This window comes from Heptranchias perlo, chromosome 11 (assembly GCF_035084215.1).
Source record: "Heptranchias perlo isolate sHepPer1 chromosome 11, sHepPer1.hap1, whole genome shotgun sequence".
NCBI classification, from domain to species: Eukaryota; Metazoa; Chordata; class Chondrichthyes; order Hexanchiformes; family Hexanchidae; genus Heptranchias; species Heptranchias perlo.
This window is the reverse complement of record NC_090335.1, coordinates 15,708,737-15,728,485: the sequence shown is the minus strand read 5'-3', so window position 1 is coordinate 15,728,485 and position 19,749 is coordinate 15,708,737. Positions and strand designations below refer to the sequence as shown.

The following is a 19,749-nucleotide window of genomic DNA, read 5'->3' as shown; positions in this document are numbered from 1 at the left end:
CTGCTTCATCAATGACCTTCCCTGCATCATAAGGTCAGAAATGGGGATGTTCGCTGATGATTGCACAGTGTTCAGTTCCATTCGCAACCCCTCAAATAGTGAAGTAGTCCGAGCCCGCATGCAGCAAGAACTGGACAACATCCAGGCTTGGGCTCATAAGTGGCAAGTAACATTCGCGCCAGACAAGTGCCAGGCAATGCCCATCTCCAACAAGAGAGAGTCTAACCACCTCCCCTTGACATTCAATGGCATTACCATCACCGAATCCCCCACCATCAACATCCTGGGGGTCACCATTGACCAGAAACTTAACTGGACCAGCCATATAAATACTGTGGCTACAAGAGCAGGTCAGAGGCTGGGTATTCTGCGGTAAGTGACTCACGCCCTGACTCCCCAAAGCCTTTCCACCATCTACAAGGCACAAGTCAGGAGTGTGATGGAATCACACCATCCCGACTTAGAAATATATCGCCGTTCCTTCGTCGTCGCTGGGTCAAAATCCTGGAACTCCCTTCCTAACAGCGCTGTGGGAGAACCTTCACCACACGGACTGCAGCGGTTCAAGAAGGAGGCTCACCATAACCTTCTCAAGGGCAATTAGGGAGGGGCAATAAATGCCAGCCTCGCCAGCGACGCCCACATTCCATGAACGAATAAAAAAAATCAGGCTCATTAACAATAGAGAACTAAGGAAAATCAAGGAAGCAAATACACTATTGAGAAATAATACAAAATGCTGCAGCAATGCCTCAGAAGTAAATCAAAAGGGAATAATTAGGGTAGGTCCACTGCACAAAAATACTAATCATTTATAGCTAACTTGTGCAATTTAGAAAAGGTTCAAGTGTGTTTGAAAGTTAAGTTCAAATTATTCATGGCTAACCAAGGTGCTTTGAACTACAGTAGAACATGGGTCCTAAACAGCATACAAATTCTATATTATATAACTATCCCATGGGACTACTCAGGGTTTTTGGGATGTGGAGTGTAATGCCCCATATGTGTTACGTGCACTGAACTGATATCATCAATTTGCTTCTAATTGAGATCTCATTTAGACAATGAGTAAACCATGAACATTTATGGACAATGAGTTCAGTAGTAAGTAGATCCAATGGGTTGCAACTCTTGGATACTGTGTAATTTTGCTGACCTGCTCAGGAAGGTAATTGAAAGCTGTATCCTGGAGAAGAAACAGTTAGCATAGTCTTTCCTGTTCTCTTCTGAACAAACCACAAAAGTACAAACAAAAAAACAGAATGCTGTTGGACAGTATTTCCACCCCCTCCTCATCCTTCTCGATCTGTCTGCAGCCTTTGACACGGTTGACCACGTCATCCTCCTCCAACGCCTCTCCTTTGTTGTCCAGCTGGGTGGGACTGCGCTCGTTCCATTCTTATCTATCCAGACATAGCCAGAGAATCAACTGCAATGGCATCTCTTCCCGCTCCTGCACTGTTATCTCTGGAATTCAGCAAGGATCTATCCTTGGCCCCCTCTTATTTCTCATCTACATGCTGCCCCTTGGCAACATGATCCAAAAACACGTCACATTCCACATGTACACAGATGACACCCAGCTCTACCTCACCACCACCTCTCTTGACCCCTCCACTGTCGCCCGTTTGTCACACTGCTTGTCCGGCATCCAGTACTGGATGAGTAAAAATTTCCTCCAATATTAGGAAGACCAGAGCCATTGTCTTTAGTCCCCGCCGCAAACTCTGTTCCCTAGCCACCGACTACATCCCTCTCCCTGGCCACTGTCTGAGGATAAACCAGACCGTTCGCAAACTTGGCGTCCTATTTAATCGAGATGAGCTTCCGACCACATATTCACTCCATCACCAAGATTGCCTACTTCCACCTCCATAACATCGCCCGTCTCCACCCCGCCTCAGCTCATCTGTTGCTGAAACCCTCATCCATGCCTTTGTCACCTCTAGTCTTGACTATTTCAATGCTCTCCTGGCCAGCCTCCCATCTTCCACCCTCATCAAGTTTGAGCCCATCCAAAACTCTGCTGCCCGTATATTAACTCGCACCAAGTCCCGTTCTCCCATCACCCCTGTGCTTGCTGACCTACATTGGCTCCCAGTCAGGGAACGCATCGATTTAAAAATTCTCATCCTTGTTTTCAAATCCCTCCATGGCCTCACCCCTTCCAACCTCTGTAATCTCCTCCAGCCCTACAATCCTCCGAGATATTTACGCTCCTCCAATTCTTGCCTCCTGCACATCACTGATTTTAATCATTCCACCATTGGCGGCCGTGCCTTCAGCTGCCTAGGCCCTAAGCTCTGGAATTCCTTCCCTAAACCTCTCTGCCTCGCGCTCCTTTAAAAGGGTACAGACAGGTTAAGTGAGTGGGCAAGAAGGTGGCAGATAGAGTATAATGTGGGGAAATGTGAGGTTATTCACTTTGGTAGGAAGAATAGAAAAACAGAATCTTTTTTAAAGGGTGAGAAACTATTAAATAATTTGGGTGTCCTTGTACACTAAACACAGAAAGTTAACATGCAGGTACAGCAAGCAATTAGGAAGGCAAATGGTATATTAGCTTTTATTGCAAGGGGGGGTTTGAGTACAAGAGTTAGGAAGTCTTGCTGCAATTGTACAGGGCTTTGGTGAGACCACACCTGGAGTACTGTGCACAGTTTTGGTCTCCTTACCCAAGGACAGATATACTTGTCTTAGAGGCAGTGCAACGAAGGTTCACTAGATCGATTCCTAGGATGAGAGGGTTGTCCTATGAGGAGAGATTGAGTAGAATGGGCCTATACACTCTGGAGCTTAGAAGAATGAGAGGTGATCTCACTGAAACATAACATTCTGAGAGGGCCTGACAGGGTAGATGCTGAGAGGCTGTTTCCATTGGCTAGAGTGTCTAGAACTAGGGGACATAGTCTCAGGATAAGGGGTCAGCTATTTAGGACTGAGATGGGGAGAAATTTCTTCACTCAGAGGGTAGTGAATCTTTGGAATTCTCTACCCCAGAGGTCTGTGGACGCTCAAGTAATCGATAGATTTTTGGACTTTTAAGGGAATCAAGGGATATGGGGATCGGGCTTGAAAGTGGAGATGAGGTCGAAGATCAGCCATGATTTGATTGAATAGTGGAGCAGGCTCGAGGGGCCATATGGCCTACACCTGCTCCTATTTACATTCTTTAAGACGCTCCTTAAAACCTACCTCTTCGACCAAGCTTTTGGTCACCTATCCCAATATCTCCTTGTGGGACTCGGTGTCAAATTTTGTTTGATAACGCTCCTGCGAAGCGCCGTAGGACGTTTTACTACGTTAAAGATGCTATATAAATGCAAGTTGTTGTTGTTGTTTCACCCCTGCCTCCCAGTTCAGGCCATATAAATTGGTCAATGTGTACCCGGGAATTAAATATATAAATGCAGAAATAAAGAAATGGAGATCTAATTTTTTTTGTAGCATAACTCTCACACATCTATTTCAACTTTAGTTGAGAATGGGAAAGAAATTAACCACGCTATGAAAACAGAATATGGCGCCATGCTTCTTTGCCCCATTCTCCTGAATTAGTAAGCGCGGCCAAAGTACATCATGGCTTGAAAGATCAAGCATATATAAGGCACTGGGGGTGGGGCAATGAGATCACTGTGAGGCGGTCACACGTTTACAGAGGCCTGAAAAATATTTGGATCGAAGGGACAGGTAAATGGGTTGGGAGAAGACAACCTGAGGCTTTTGAGAGTGAAAATTCTTTTCGTTATTGGAAGGTGGACAGGATGAGTTTACTGCTTACAGAAGTGTTAAATTATTTTCCAGTGCTTATGTTAGCTATTTGATTTGTAGCAGTATATAATGGGGTGGCAAGGAACCAACGTATCCACTTGGAAAAGTAATGGAGCACATCTGAAATTCTTTCCGAGACAGTGAAGTATTTAAATGTTGCTAGGAAACTTGAGCCAGTTGGTATGCTCTGCATCCTATGGGTCTGTGGAAGAATTTCCCAAGCCCTACGTACATTTTCTTCATCTATGAACACCAGATGCAAAGCTTTTATATGCATAATATAGATGGGTAAAGAGTTTGACATTTCTGAATTCCTAAACAATTGGGCAATGACATAACAATGGTATGATAGTGGGATTTTAAACACCACACATCTGCAATTAATTCATGCACTGCATCTCGTAAGTCAGTAATGGGGAATCTCTCAAAATATGACACCAAACACAGGCAATACATTCAGTTTATACTTCAGTTTATCTGACATGCAAGTAATGGAGGAATGCAGGATAGGTATATTTGCAGAATGGTACTTATTTGTTCATGAGCACTTCTCCCCTCCTTTAAGGAAAGTTTCCTGATCATAGTTTCAGTTACAACAGTCAGAGCTGTGATAAAGGCCAACCAAAGTCATTCCATTAATAGGCAACAGAAAATGTTGCATCAGCTTTTTCCTCTCTTACCTCAATCCCTCTACTGTGCAGTGCCGTCCAGTGAGCGATCAGGCCGCACGGCCCAACTCACCTAATGAGATTAGGGACGTTTATTGACACTCCAGGCTGGCATGCAAAATTTTTTGACCCTCTAGTCGGGAGTCCATTGCTCCATATATAAAGCTGCAAGGCCTGCACACAGTCTTCACATTTACCTGTACAATCCAGACCCAACTTGGATTAAACTGGACCGTCTAATCTCATACATAGTGTAACAGACACTTTCTGTCTGCCAGAAAGGTAACAATTAGCTTTTCCTAAAACAGGAGCAAATTTCCTCAGTGGAATATCTGGAATTTATAAAAATCACTACAAAAGTAAACGTGATTTTTTACAGTCATGTTACTGCATTACATTGCTTCACAAGCAGTAATCCACTACATCACACCACTCACAAAACATGCAAGCAGGGATGAACATTTTGTTTTGAAGTCATCGTAGATAGGAGTAAAAACGAGATATTAGAAAGGGAAATGAGAATCTAATTAAAAGGAGTCAGTCAGAACTGGCCAGGAGGAGGCGACAAGAATTCAACACCCCTGGATTTCAGTGACAGGTTTTGAAATGAATCTATTATAAATTATTGCAAATTCAGTAAAGCTGATTGGTTAAAGAGGAGTGCGAAGGAGAGCACTCTTGTGTAACAGCACACTGACTAGCCGTAGAGTGTGGGGCAGTTATGGACTGTAGTGTTAATCGCTTTATAATTAAACCGAAAGTGAGAACTCTTTCTCGTGTGAATAGCAATCCGAATAAATAGCATTAACAGTCAGCGTCTGCACCTTGTTGTTGTACTAAAGGAATGCTCCTGGATAAGGCCAAATAAATGCATAACTCAAACTGCTAATGCTCCTCCAGAGTACATACATTACAAAAAGAACATAGCAACATTGGAATGGTTCAAGCAATCTTGTTCTGGGGTCACATATTAGGTTTTCAACTGCTCAAGCTTTCTTCTCGCTGTTTATAAAGCCATCTGAGCTGCTCAATGAGATTCCTGCCGTAATCATACCAAGTTTCTACTGCTCTCAATCTATTTTTTTTAAAACTATGGGACAAATAACATGAGTAAGTATTGCCTTATCTGACATTCACATAGTGCAATATAAAAAGAGGTAAACATTTTTACTGTAACAAACATTTAAAGGGTCAATTACTTGGAAAACATATTACCAGGATCCATCAAAAATTTCAGTTAAAAGTTTCCTTACCTGAAGAATAGCATCTAACGTTATATTTTGCTAGAAAAGAAGTTAAAAGCAAAATTAGATGGCAAACTTTTTTAGCACCATTATTCTTGAGTATTTTAAAACTATGTACTAGATCTCATTGCTGCAGACAGAGTGTAATTTAGTATTGCCGTTGCCAATGAACTAACAGAGACAAATCCTAGCAGTTTATGAACTTCATCTACTCATATGATTCCAGTGTCCTGAAAGCTAGCCTGAATACTTTGGTGGAATAATCATTTTTTGACATCAGAAGTTTCTAAAGCAAGATTTTTCAGCTCCAGGAGCTAAGACAGAGAACTTTATTGTAACAGTAATTGAATTGTATCACTAAAATGTTTACTTAACATATTTGTGCTAAGTAACTCCATCAGCAACTCCAGCATAAATTAGAGAAGTGGAATTGATGAACAAGTATCATGGGAAAACCCTTTTTTTTTCTAAAAGAAGAATTCCTTCTTCACGCAAGGCAGCCACCAGTTTGTTAAAGAAAATCTGCCTTTCTTGGCTTAGCTTACTTTCCAAACAAAATTGTCAGATTTCATCTACGACTAAATTCAACTATTCCAATTTACCGGGCAGTTTTATAAATAAAAATCCAAGTCATAAAATCAATTACATTAAGTTGATCAAAATGATACTTTTTTAAAATATAGTAGAACAGATGCACTAATTTATCATATCTAGCTCAATTCACGTAGATTTTAATATCTTTTTAGCTCTAGCATTTAAAAAATCTATTTAAAATCTTGCCATTTTTGCAGGGCTGAAATGTACTGAGTACAAGTTTAATGACAAATTTGCTTTGCTTTAATTTCATGCCTGGCCATCTTTAATCGTTGCTGTTTTGCAATAAAAGGGTAGACCCAAGGTTTGGAAAATCAAACCCTGAAAATAGCCTAATTTTTCTGCATTGATGGAATGCACCAATACATGTGCGCAGATTCCGATCTCCTGCTTATGTATCGTTTGGTAAAAGTAAATGGCACAATTGCATTGTGATTTGTTTAGTTATTAGACAATTTTAAAAACTGATTCAATGGCTTTAACAAAATGGCATTAGACGAATGATCATAAGAAGATCACATACACCACAAATCACAAAAAAATGGTTAGAAAAATCAAAGAATGTCCAATTCCTGAAGTGAAGGTAATACCTTTTAATACACAATGCTTTATACACCAGTGTTGTCACTAGGGTTTCAATATGTAAAAGTTTCACAAAGCTACAGCGTAGTTCTCCTCCCCTCGCTACAATTTCAAAATGTTAAATTGTGGTACCGTGCCCACTTGAAGTATACCTGGGAAGAGTATTTTAAGCTGTGTGACACTACGATGAAGTGCTGGTGATTACAGGTCTCTCATGCTTTCACCAATCTGGATCCGTGCTACCAAACAGATTAACACTTCAAACTTCACAAGAGCTCCTTTCTGAAAAGGTTACTGTAAAACAATTAGCGGTGACATTTAGATGCTACCCCAGCCATATCTCCTCATTGATTTTGGTTAATATGATTCGTAACAACTATTTATAAAAATGGCCTTTGTATACAAGAAAGCCCACAGTGGTAAAAATGAATGCTTCCAGCTATACATATTACCCCATATAATGAAATCAAGGACTTCACTTACAGATTTGAAATCTCCGTCCACATCAGAGTCTTCTAAACTTTCCTCCTGTGGCACATTTCTTTTCTTGAGTAGATGTTCGTCTCTCTTGTTCTGTAAGTGACAAATAATCAGTTGGAAGGGGATGCATATGTATGTGCACGTATGTATATTGTATATACATTTTATATACATGCACACACTCGCTGCTCAGTTTGACATATGAGCATATGTGCCTACGAACAATGGACAAGCTACTTTTAAAACCTAAATATCAGAACCACACAATTGGGCCAAGATGAAATTAGAATCAAACCCAATATGCCGATTATACCAGTTTTCTCCTATCACAAAAAGTAGGTAGAATTGAGTGGTTTATGGTATTATCCAATATCATTTTGATCAGGAATTGTTGCAAGTAGGTAATTATAGGATATTCTCAAAACATATCTTCAAACATACAGGCCATAACTTCCAGGGTTCACGGTTATTTTAACTCCAACTTTGCAATTTATAGTAAGTTTCATCAGCCAAGTTTCAGCACTGGCTCAGTGGTTGCACGCTCACCACTGGACCAGGTGGTCATGGTTTCAGGCTCCATTCTAGGATGAGTTGATTGACACTTCAGTGCAGCACCGAGGATTACTGCATTGTCGGAGCTGCTGTCAGTCAGATGAGACATTAAACCAAAGACCCATCACCTTGCTAAGGTGGATGTAAAAGTTCCCATGGCAATATTCAAAGGAAAGCAGAGGAGTTCTGCAAGTGTCCTGGCCAATATTTATCCTTCAACCAACACCAAAAATAGATCATGCATTGTCATCTGTGGGACCTTGCTGTGTGTAAATCGGCTGCCGCGTTTGCCTACAAAACAACAGTGACCACACTTCAAAATCAAGATATTTTGGGACGTCCCGAGGACATAAAAGGTGCTACATAAATGCAAGAACCTTCTTCACTTTCTTTGTTGGGAAAATTGAGGAAAATTAGACAAATGCCCCATTTTAAGTGTGGTGGCAGCACTGTTTATCAGTGAAGGTTTGCATATTGCTGTGAGGAAGGAATGAAGAATTGGCAGAAAACCTCTTTGAATTAATCTGGGAGATAGAAAAGGGAACGTTAATGGTGGAAATATATTACAGACCACCACAAAATAAAACAGAGGTGGATGTACTGTCGTGGGAAGGCAGGAAGATTAGCGCTAAGCCTCACTTGTAATCATGGAAGGTTTTAATTTGCTTGCCATAGACTGAGATTGACAGCGAGGGCAAGCTGTATGCACAAGGGAGTGTATGGATCTCCTTCCAAAATCTTTTCTTAAACAAGCGAGGGAACCTACAAAAACTGAAGACAATAACACATTTGCTCCCAACTAACGAGGGGGGAGTAATAAGCCAAGTTGAAATAATGGAAAATGTGAAGTCAGGTAATCAAGAAGTTGTTCATTTTAAGGTTGGAATGAGGACAAAACAGATTTAAGAAATCAATTGGATTTCAGGAGATCAGACTTCAGGGGAATGAAATGCTGTAGGAAGGAAATAAAATGCAAAGAACTATTTAAAGGGAAGGATGTGAAGAAAAAAAATGGAATTACTAGGTTATTTTGTGACTGTTTATACCATCGAGAAGGGGTGGGGAAAGGAGTAAGAAGTGTCTGAGTTAAGAGAGCAGTACAAAGGAGACATCTCTCTGAAAACCCTTAGTAGCACAAGGCAGAAAGGTTTCGGCAGCTGAAAGTAAACAAGATTCAGTCTCTGACGATCTCCACACAAGAGCACTGCTGAAATGGACTGAGGACATTGCACGTCCCATCTCCAATATTTTCAAAGCACATTGGAATTGGGTAAAGTCTCAATGGGTTAGAAAGTAACAAGTGACTTCCGCATCTCTTTTAAAAAAAAAGGGGGCACGGGATGAATCGTTAGTTTGTGCGAATTAATAGTTTGCACAAACTGGATGCATTTCATTTTTAAATTTAAAAACAAATATTTCAGATAGGCTGCTTTTTTGAAGCACACTGCTAGGGTGCTACAATTATATGGCATCTACCAGGCCCAACTGGAAAGCAATTTCACTAACCAAGCTATCAAGCACACCTATTCATTTGCTGGAAATTACTTTTGCCTAAATTGAATATATACTTGCCACGGGTTACAGAAATACAATTACCATATAACGTGTTTACTGCAGTTAACGGACTCCACTAAATGCAAGATCACTAAGTGACTCGCTTGTGAGCGAGCATTGCGTAGCTCCACAGAGATGAACTGCTGCAGGGATGTGAGTGAAGCAGACATTGTTTTTTCCATTCTCAGGATGTGGGCATTGCTGTATTTATTGCCCATCCCCAGCTGCCCTGAGAAGGTGGTGGTGGGCCTCCTTCTTGAACCACTATCTGTTGTGGTTTGATCAATTTTAGAGGGCAGCTAAGAGTCACATATAGGCCAGACTGGGTATGGAGGGCAGGTTTTCCTTCCCCAAAGGACCTTAGTGACAGATTCTCATAAAAACTCAACCGACAGCTTGTTTATTTCCAGATTTTTTTTTAAAAACTGAATTCAAATTCTCAAACAGCCATAGTGGGATTTGAACTTATGGTTTCTGGATTACTACTCCAGTAACATAACCACTACACTATCAGGCCTACACAAGACAGACAATGCCACTTTGCAGACTGTGGTACATTGTTCTTGTTTTAACCAAACACTAACTAACCCTATTGCCTCTGCAGTTAGAAAGCTCTGATCGAGACACTTCAGCACTGTATTTATAATCAAAAGATGGCAACTGACTCTCAAATGGATGGCAGACTCATTCCTAGGGTTTTATTTTTAATAGCTTCTTTAAAAGCCCTAATAATTCATTTGGTTTTATTCCCACTAGTCAGTACTGCAGCATCTAGCACATGGACCATCAAAAAATCCTCTCTGGTCTTACAACAAGAAATAAATTTAAGCTGTACATTACTTCAAAGTGCTAGTTTCTTGCCAAAATGTTTTTATCTGAACTAAACAGCCACTTTATCTATTAATCCTGGTTATTAAATCACAAAAGAAATTTGACCAGGTGACAGTTGGATTACACAACTTGATGTGAAGTCTAGCTTGATTAAATGGCCATCTGCTTCATTAACAAAATATACAACCCATATAAATCTTATATAGGACCTCTTGTCCCCAATACCAGGGTTCTAACCACTGTCAAATCAACTGGAACAAGTGCACTGTAGGTCTAGCTAACTAGGATCCTGTGGACATGTAATCAAACTAGGTCAAGCCCAAATTGCAGAAAGCAAGGTGCACGGTATATTTGAACAATCAATGCCAGTGCTCTTGTTCCAATATCCCCGATAGGTTTATGAACATGCAAGACCCTACCCATATAGATAAATACACCAGTCAGAACATAATCAAACTCTCACTGTAACAGCAGCTTTGTAAAATCTTCCAAGGATTAAGAACAAGTTTTGACCACATATCCCAAAATTTAGGTAGAGGAAATGCTTAAAGGTTGTAAAGTACAAAGGGTTGGTAAGATAACTTTACATTGGTGCTTGTTTATTTTGGATCGTGGGAGACCAGCACTCGGGCTCTGGTTTCCCATATTGTTACTTTTTCAGTCTGACTCCTGGCTGCAGATTCCCACTTTTTCGTGGGTCTATCACTGTGTCACCGGGGTAAACAAAGCCAGATTCGGCCGTGTAAAAATGAGGAGTTTTCATATGAATGCTCATCTCTTGCAATTCCAACTGAACAAGCACCAATGGAAAAGCACCTCATGTTAAAAAGAGTTGTGCTCCTACGTGGAGTTAGCTGATTGCAGCCAGATTGTGTCAGTGGGGGCAGAACTGGTCTCAGTATATGTGGGCTTGGGGGTGGGGGGAGGGGGTTTGGTAATGCAGCTCAAGTCCCCACTCACTCATTGTATAGTAATCTTTTCTGAAACATCTGAGAGTGTGGCTATCTGAAGACAGGATAAGATTTGGCTGTGAAACATACCCATCCCAATCGAGTATCTTTCCAGTGTTCACTATCCAGTGTCCAGCCTTGCACGTGAATAGATGGTCAGATATTGGAGTGGCACTGTCCCAACTCCAATTAAACAGCTAAAGCTGATGGTGTGCCCTAGAAACCAAAGCACTGAGAAGCTGCCCTATAAAGGAGCATCAGTTAGACCTTCTTCAGACCGCCAGGTCTACACTGGTAAACAGATTTTAAGTGTACATGACTGTGTGAAGTGGGGTGTGCGCACGGGATACACTATTGCAGGCGCAGTACAGTGGTGTTGAGCTTTGCAGGCATGCAGAGTGCTGCCACTACAAGCTAGCAGTCAACATGAGCAAGGCACATTAGTGTGGAACACGTCTCCTTCAGAGTAATAGCAGATTTAAAAACTAGGAGAGTTAGCTCTTTCCTATCAGATGACCGCAGTACCTCGAATGGGTGTACAGTTACAACAGCTTTTTAAAAAAAAAATTCTACCCACTCTTTTACCTCAGACCACCATTAGTGCCTCCTTGACAGCAGACCGTGGTGTCACTCTGCTAGCTGAAAGAACATGGAAATCTAAAGGCGCACTTGTTATTGTACTTTTGGAACTGGTACCACACCTCAATTCACCTCATGCCGACGTGACTCAAACTGCACCAACTTTCAATGTGACGTTTTCCAATCTGTGGTCTTGCCCCATTTTTACTTTATGCTGGCCACATTATAACTTTCACCTAAGCTACCCCCTGTACCACTGCACTATATTATTTTGATTAACAGGTGCCGAGTGACCCATCAGTTCTTTTCAACTCAGAAATCAGAGCTGTAGCCGCGTAAAGTGCAGTCCGTTCATACAGGTTGTACTGTAAGCTCTGCCATACTCAACGCAGTGCAGGTAGATAGTATAATATGGCACTCCCATCACTACATAATGCAGCTAAAAAGAGGGGTATGGTAGCACAGTGGTTATGTTACTGGGCTGGTAATCCAGAGGCCTGGACTAACAATCCAAAGAATAGGAGTTCAAATCCCAACATGGCAGTTTGAGAATTGGAAATTACTGAAAAAAAAATCTGGTATCAGTAAAAGTGACCATGAAGCTGCTGTTTTGTCGTTAAAAACCCAACTGGTTCACGAATGTCCTTTAGGGCAGGAAACCTGCTGTCCTTACCCGGTCTAGCCCATGTGTGATTCCAGTCCCACACCAATGTGGTTGACTCTGAACAGCCCTCCAAACTGGCATAGCAAGCCACTCAGTTGTATCAAACTGATGGCCCACCATCGCCTTCTCAGGGCAACTAGAGATGGGCAATAAATGCCGATCATGCCAGCTACGCCCACATCCCGAGAATGAATAATTAAAGGTTAAGTATCGCCACAACCAAAACAACTTAGTAATGAGCTTTCTATGCATTTTATATAAAAAGGTGGCAAGTTCAGTTCAGCCATCAATACACCCTTCAAAACCTCTCTACGTAGTCAGAAAGCAAAAGTCTATTAAACTGAATTTTAAAAAGCCATTGTGTCCTTATGTACTTTAACCAGCAGCAGGGCAGCAAGTGGCAAAAAAAATGTAAATTACCTCTAAGTAGGAATATTCACTCAATGTCAATTTTTTTTGTTTAAGCGGGCCTTTAGATTATCTGTGCAAGAATACATTTGCCACCAGGCACAGCTGACTGACCAGTAGATATAATAAATAACTTTTGATCATGGGCGTCCAGTCGCCCTACACTTCCATCTCCCACCTGCGGGCCCTCAGCTTCTGCCTTGAATGGAGTCCCAACCAGTCCTCATCCACCATCACCCTCCTCCGCCTGGCTGAACATGTTCTTACATTGAACAACTTCTTCAACTCCACTCACTTCCTCTAAATAATAGGTGCGCTATGGGAACCCGTATGGGTCCTAGCTATGCCTGCCTTTTTGTGGGATACATGGAACATTCCTCATCTCTTTTTCCAGTGCATCCAGCATTTTCTTTGGAGGGGTACCAAAATTCTTGCCAGCATGTGATCGCACTCATTGTGATACTATTGAGAGAATTGGCTAGGAGGGCTGTCTGCCTGGTATTTTAAAAAGTCACAATTAGGTGTGACCACTTCAATCTTTACAGCCCTGAACCTCTCGAGTTGGAGCCCAGTTTTCAATCACAGACCAAGTTCGAACGTCTCTCTGAACTTATCTCCGGAATGGGCAGAAAATCCCAAAAGCTCTGGAAAATTGGGAAGTTCTGAATGTAAGCATTACAAAGGTTAAAAGGAAACTTTCAAATAAGGAATAATATTTGAAAGAAAGTAAAAGTTTGAAATAATCAAGGGAAAATGTGGAAAAGCAAAGCCAAGGTGCTCAGAAGCAAGCTGCTTAAAACTATTTTTAATGCAAATGTTTACTTAGCATAGAGTTAATAACAGACAATTAAGTTTTATTACTGGTTTATGGATTTTTTTTTAAATTGAATTAGCATGACTTGAATAAAAAAACTGGCCAGCCATGGAAACCTGGAATTCCCAGGGCTCCAATGTTCTGGAACTTCTTCGAATGGTCACAGTTTTGCAAAGTTTTAAGGCTGCCAGTATTCTGAATTTATCTGTACAATCCAGGCTGAGTGGGTTGGGAAGAATAGGGAACTGGATGGAGAGTGTCTCCTACTCTTGAGTTTATCTAGTTTGTTAGGTTGAGGGCGGAGCTAAATAGCTTAAGAACAGTAATTACGGTTCTAGACTCACAATGCAGAGGTCGTGAGTTAAAATACCACCATGGAAGTTTGTGGAACTGAATTCAATAAATATGGGAATTTGTGAGCCTGCACAGGAAAATAACCGTACAAGCTGCCAGATTGTCATAAAAGTCCAACAGGTTATCTAATGTCCTTCAGAGAAGGAAACCGTAACCACTATGCTTAAGTTATTTATCCCCCACCCCATGACTAAAAGCCAGCAAAGTAGCGATGAGATTTTTTTTCTCCCCCCCCCCCACCCCACTCAATGTAATGAATCAGATAAACTCAAAGAGCAGGAGAAACTCTCCCATTCTCTCTTACTCCCCCCCACCTACCCACCCACAAACATTCAGTTTTTAGGGGATATTTTGTTGGGAGAATTCGTAGGGGTTCATTAACACCAATGCTGCATTTATGTGGCAGCACTGTCACTGTCCAATATAACCGATGATGTGGAGATGCCGGTGATGGACTGCGGTTGACAAATGTAAACAATCTTACAACACCAAGTTATAGTCCGACAATTTTATTTGAAAATTTTCAAATAAAATTGTTGGACTATAACTTGGTGTTGTAAGATTGTTTACAATATAACCGACACCTCTTGCCTGGTCCTACAAACATGTGATTCTAGTCTCACACTATTTTGGTTGACTCTACCCTCAGGGCAGTTCGGGATGGACAATAAATAATGCCTTGCCATTGTCACCCACATCCTCAACAACAAAGTAAAGAGAGACAGTAAGGTTTTGCACAATAATTGACTATAATTATAACAGCATCTCTTCCCCCCCTTGTCAAATTCATACACAATTTTTGCAGGACAAAATCCTGCGTGAGATGATGTCTCTTCACACAATCCATTAATGCCTGTGGCACTGTTCTACCTTAAGTGTACGACCAAATTTTGAAGACTCAAATTACCCATTTATTTCTTATGATCAACTGGGGAGGGAAGTAACAGCACTCCATTGTGGCAGATACCGTAAGTCCCACATGTAACAGTTTTACTGCATTTCAAAGCTACATTTCCTGTTACATATAATTTTGTGTACATTGGACATAATGGTTTTCCATTGCTGATTTTTTTCCCGCTCTAATGTGCTAAGCTCTGCAACAGCCTATCAGGTGGTGCAGGCACATCTGTCACGTTCATTTAGCACAAGGCAAAGCCGAGTACTATGGTGTGAATGATTTGCCAAAGCAAAACCAAGTGGACACTTGGGTCATAACACGGCGTGTTTATATAAATCTTTTTTTAAAAAAAGGCTATTATTTCTTAATTTCACATTAGCAGCTGTAATATAAATACCAGGAAGTTGAAAAGATGAGTTAAAACAACATGCAAAAATAAACTCCAAGAGGACTGATCTTTTGTGGCACATAGGATTTAATCTGATCATATGATCAGTGAGTGGAGCAGGAGACAAAATAAATCCTACTTACAAAGCTTTAAAGCAGTACGACACATACTGGCCTGATCAACAGCAGACAATGTGTGAATCAGCCTGCAATGACTGCACCATTATTATTGCAGTGTGGACATGACTGCAGATCAACACAGGGTGCATGGCGATCAGCGTTTGCATGGACAACTATTCCTGGGAAACAAGATGACAGACACTCCTCCAGAAAGATAAAGAGGGGGGAAAAAAATCTGTGTGTCTACATTACATACACATACGCACACATATATGCACACATACTGGAAGGCAATCAACCTACTGGGCTTTCATAACTGCCATCAGACAATGGCGAACAAGCTGACTGTCCACTCTCAGGGTAGCCCAAGAGAGTTTTTAAAAAGTACCACACCGTGAAGGACAGGAGGAAAAACAAACTGAATTACGCTAGTGATTTTAAAATTCTCATCCTAGTGTTCAAAATCTCTCACCTCGTCCAACCCTACAACTCTCCGAGAGCTCCTCCAATTCTGGCCTCTTGTCGATCCCTTCGCCCCACCATTGGCAGACATGCCTTCAGCTGTCTACGCCCAAGCTCTGGAATTCTCTCCCTAAACCTCACCGCCTCTCTCTTCTCCTTTAAGACGCTTCCTATAACCCACCTCTTTGACCAAACTTTTGGTCATCTGTCCTAATACCTCATTAGGTGGCTCAGTGTCAAATTTTGTTTGGTAACATTCCTGTGAAGCTCCTTGGGAAGTTTTACTACGTTAAAGACAAGTCATTGTTGTTGTAGTTGCTGCGTTGAAACATATAAAATTCTGAAATATGAAACATATAAAATTCTGACAGGGCTAGACAGACTGGATGCAGGGAGAATGTTTCCCCTGGCTGGGAGGTCCAGAACGAGGGGTCACAGTCTCAGGATACGGGGTAGGACATTTAGGACTGAGATGAGGAGAAATTTCTTCATTCAGAGGGTGGCGAATCTGTGGAATTCTCTACCACAGAAGGCTCTGGAGGCCAAGTCACTGAATATATTTATGAAGGAGCTAAGATAGATTTCTAGACACAAAAGGCATCAAGGGGTATGGGGAGAGAGCGGGAATATGGTATTGAGACAGAGAATCAGCCATGATCATATTGAATGGCGAAGCAGGCTCGAAGGGCTGAACGGCCTACTCCTGCTCCTGCTCCTATTTTCTATGTAAGCAAGATTTGAAGACCAAGTGCACTTGCACAAGAGTGCGGCAATGCAAGTCTCAAAAAAACCAAGGATTGTCCAAATGATAACTTGGGTAAGGCAAGTACCAGCATGGGGGCAGGACTGGATGAAGGGGAATGTGCTGAAACTTAAGAGTTGGATTGGGGTCAGTTATTCTTCCTTTTTACTAGTTTTATAGATATCAAAACTGAGAAGAGCACTGACATGCTTTCAAAACATTTTTCTGCACTGCTAGTCAATTTCTTGTAATTTTATTGTAAATATTAATCCTATCCAACTTTAGGAATCCTTGGTGGCAGAGTTCATTTCATCATCCATAACAGCCACATTTGGATTCAGTTTAGACTGAGGGGATGAACTGCTCCTCTGTCCTGGCCAAACATTTATCCCAAAACAGATTAACTAGTCCTTTATCTCACTGGTATTTGTGGGACCTTACTGTGCATAAATTGGCTGCTGCGTTTGTCTATGAAACAAGTGATCACATTTCAAAAGTAATGAACTGGCTGTGAAGCACACTGGGGATCTCTCCAGAATGTGAAAGGCATTATATCAACGAAAGTTATTTAGTTTCTCTTTCTGCTAGCCACAATGATCCTACATGAGTTTGTACAGTCTCAACCCAGTTCCCAGTGGGTATGGGCTTAAAACAATATTGGTCTTGGAGGGGCAACAGCCAGATTCATCAGAATGATGCCAGGGTATAAAGGGGTAAATTATGAGGATAGGTTGCATAAACTTGGTTTGTATTCCCTCGACTTTAGACGCTTGAGGGTTGATCGAATCGAGGTGTTCAAAATGATAAAATGATTTGATAGTTTCACAGTATCTACCCTATTTCCTATGGCGGGGGAATCCAGAAGAAGAGGGCATAACCTTAAAATCAGAGCCAGGCTATTCAGAAGTGAAATCAGGAAGCACTTTTTCCACACACACAGTTGTTAAAATCTGGAACGCTCTCCCCTATAAGGCTGTAGATGCTGGGTCAATTGAAATTTTCAAGACTAAGATTGATAGATTTTTTATTGGGTAAGGGTATTGAGGGATATGGATCAATGGGGGGTAAATAGAGTTGAGGTACAGATCAGCCATGATCTAACTGAGTGGCGGAACAGGCTTGAGGGGCTGACTGGCCTATTCGTGTTTCTACGCCCACATTTCAGAATAAAACTGATCATATTTCAGCACAAATTAACAGTCCTAGACAAGTCACAAACATGGGTGCTGTGAAACAGATAAATACCACTAGCACGGCAAGGATTGTAGTTCTAACTTTGGAGTTACAGTATATTCAGTAGAGGCGTAGCTGATCTCGGCTAAAGCTGGGTGTCAAAAGTGAAATTCCCAGCACATCCCTCACTTGATAGCTAAATATTTACCGCAAAACTGGGACGGCACAGCACTGGAGGATGCAAGTGTTAGCTGGGCACACAACTACATGGCAAGATTCTAGGCTCAGCTGTGCCTTTAGAAGGAGGTATCATGTTGGAGCCAGAAGTTTGCCAGCAGGATTACGGAGAGGTGGAAGGGAGGCCAATTCCCAGTCACTCTCCTAGACCTTCCATGATCATAACACATCAGCCCTCTCACCCTCAGTCAGAAGGTTGTGGATTCATCCCCACTGCAGAGACTTGAGCACATAATTTAGGCTGACACCCACAGTGCAGTACCGAGGGAGTGCTGCACTATTGGAAGGTGCCATCTTTCGGATGCCCTCCCAGGTGGACGTAAAAGATCCCAAGGCACTATTCCAAGTGGTCTCCCGGTGTCCTGGGAAATATGATCAGTTTTATACTGAAATGTGAGCATAGAAACACGAGTAGGCCAGTCAGCCCCTCAAGACTGTTCCGCCACTCAGTTAGATCATGGCTAATCTGTACCTCAACTCTACCCCCCTTTGATCCATATCCCTCAATGCCCTTACCCAATAAAAAATTATCAATGTCAGTCTTGAACATTTCAACTGACCAACAACTAAAACAGATGATCTGATCATTTATTTTATTGCTGTTTGTGGGACCTTGCTGTGTGCAAATTGGCTGCCGTGTTTCCTACATTACAACAGTGACGACACTTCAAAAGTACTTAATTGGCTGTAAAGCGCTTTGGTACATCTTGAGGTCATGAAAGGCGCTACAGAAATGCAAGTTCATTCATTCATGCTTGTAACCTAGGATAGAAGAGCTCGGAGAGAGACGTAGTAGATTCTTACATACCCTCTTGGCTGGGTTGGTACACTGCATGGTAGAAAATACCTGTAACACTTAGACTACTAGTAGATCCACTAAAACGACCGTCTCTCCATTCTAGTGGATATAGTGAAGTCTCCAGCTCATGCAGTGTCATGCTCAACGTTCCCATGCTCTCCCCTTTCAGACCTTCCTTTTTTTAAACTTTGGTTTTACTCTTCCTCCCTCAACCTAAACAAACCAAATATATATTTCTTGCAACAATATTTTTCTTTTGGAAAAAAAGGATTAAAACCTTCAATTATTTTGTTACTTGTACCCTGTCAGTTTTGGAGACAGCAGATTTTTTTTATAAATAAAGAAACTGGGCTTTAATTGGCTGAAAAAGCATATTAGAAGCCAGTCTTTCAACCAATCAGGAGCCTCAACACTGATGATTGCATGGTCACATCAGACGACCAAGTTAATCTCTGACTCACAGAAATGCATCAAATAGCACACTCATCAACACTTCCAAGATGATGACTCGGTCTGCCCGAGTGAACTATTACATGGGGCGTTGAAGTTTTTAAAAATAAAAATAGATACAGTCAACGGAAAAGTAAGATGACTTCAGCACCCAGTTACACGAATCTTATCAACTGCTGTAGCTGGCTAGGTAGATAGAGCATTCATGTTAAATTAGTTCAGAATTACTTTTATTATTCTATTGCGGATGACTGTCTAAAACGTAGAACCAACTGGACCATTAGATTAAAGCATTAAGTTTAATGGTTTTCTTTGCTCCCTGTTGTAACTATATCAAGGACATCACTTAACATGCACCCAATCTGCAATGCAGCACTTCCACTCTCTACAGCTGGGCTGGAGAAGCTAACAGAACCATCCGAGTGCATTTATACTG

The 19,749-nt window shown here is 41.5% G+C and overlaps 1 protein-coding gene across 1 annotated transcript in view; it reads right to left on the bottom strand.

The window, feature by feature from the left end:
• Positions 1-19,749, bottom strand: part of kpna3 (karyopherin alpha 3 (importin alpha 4)) — an 82,204-nt gene that overhangs the window by 48,846 nt on the left and 13,609 nt on the right. Inside the window, exons 3-4 of the mRNA XM_067992602.1 lie at positions 7,343-7,432; positions 5,693-5,722 (exon numbers count right to left, since the gene is read on the bottom strand). Of these exons, the coding sequence (XP_067848703.1) occupies positions 5,693-5,722; positions 7,343-7,432 (120 nt within the window). The remainder of the gene's footprint in view (positions 1-5,692; positions 5,723-7,342; positions 7,433-19,749) is intronic.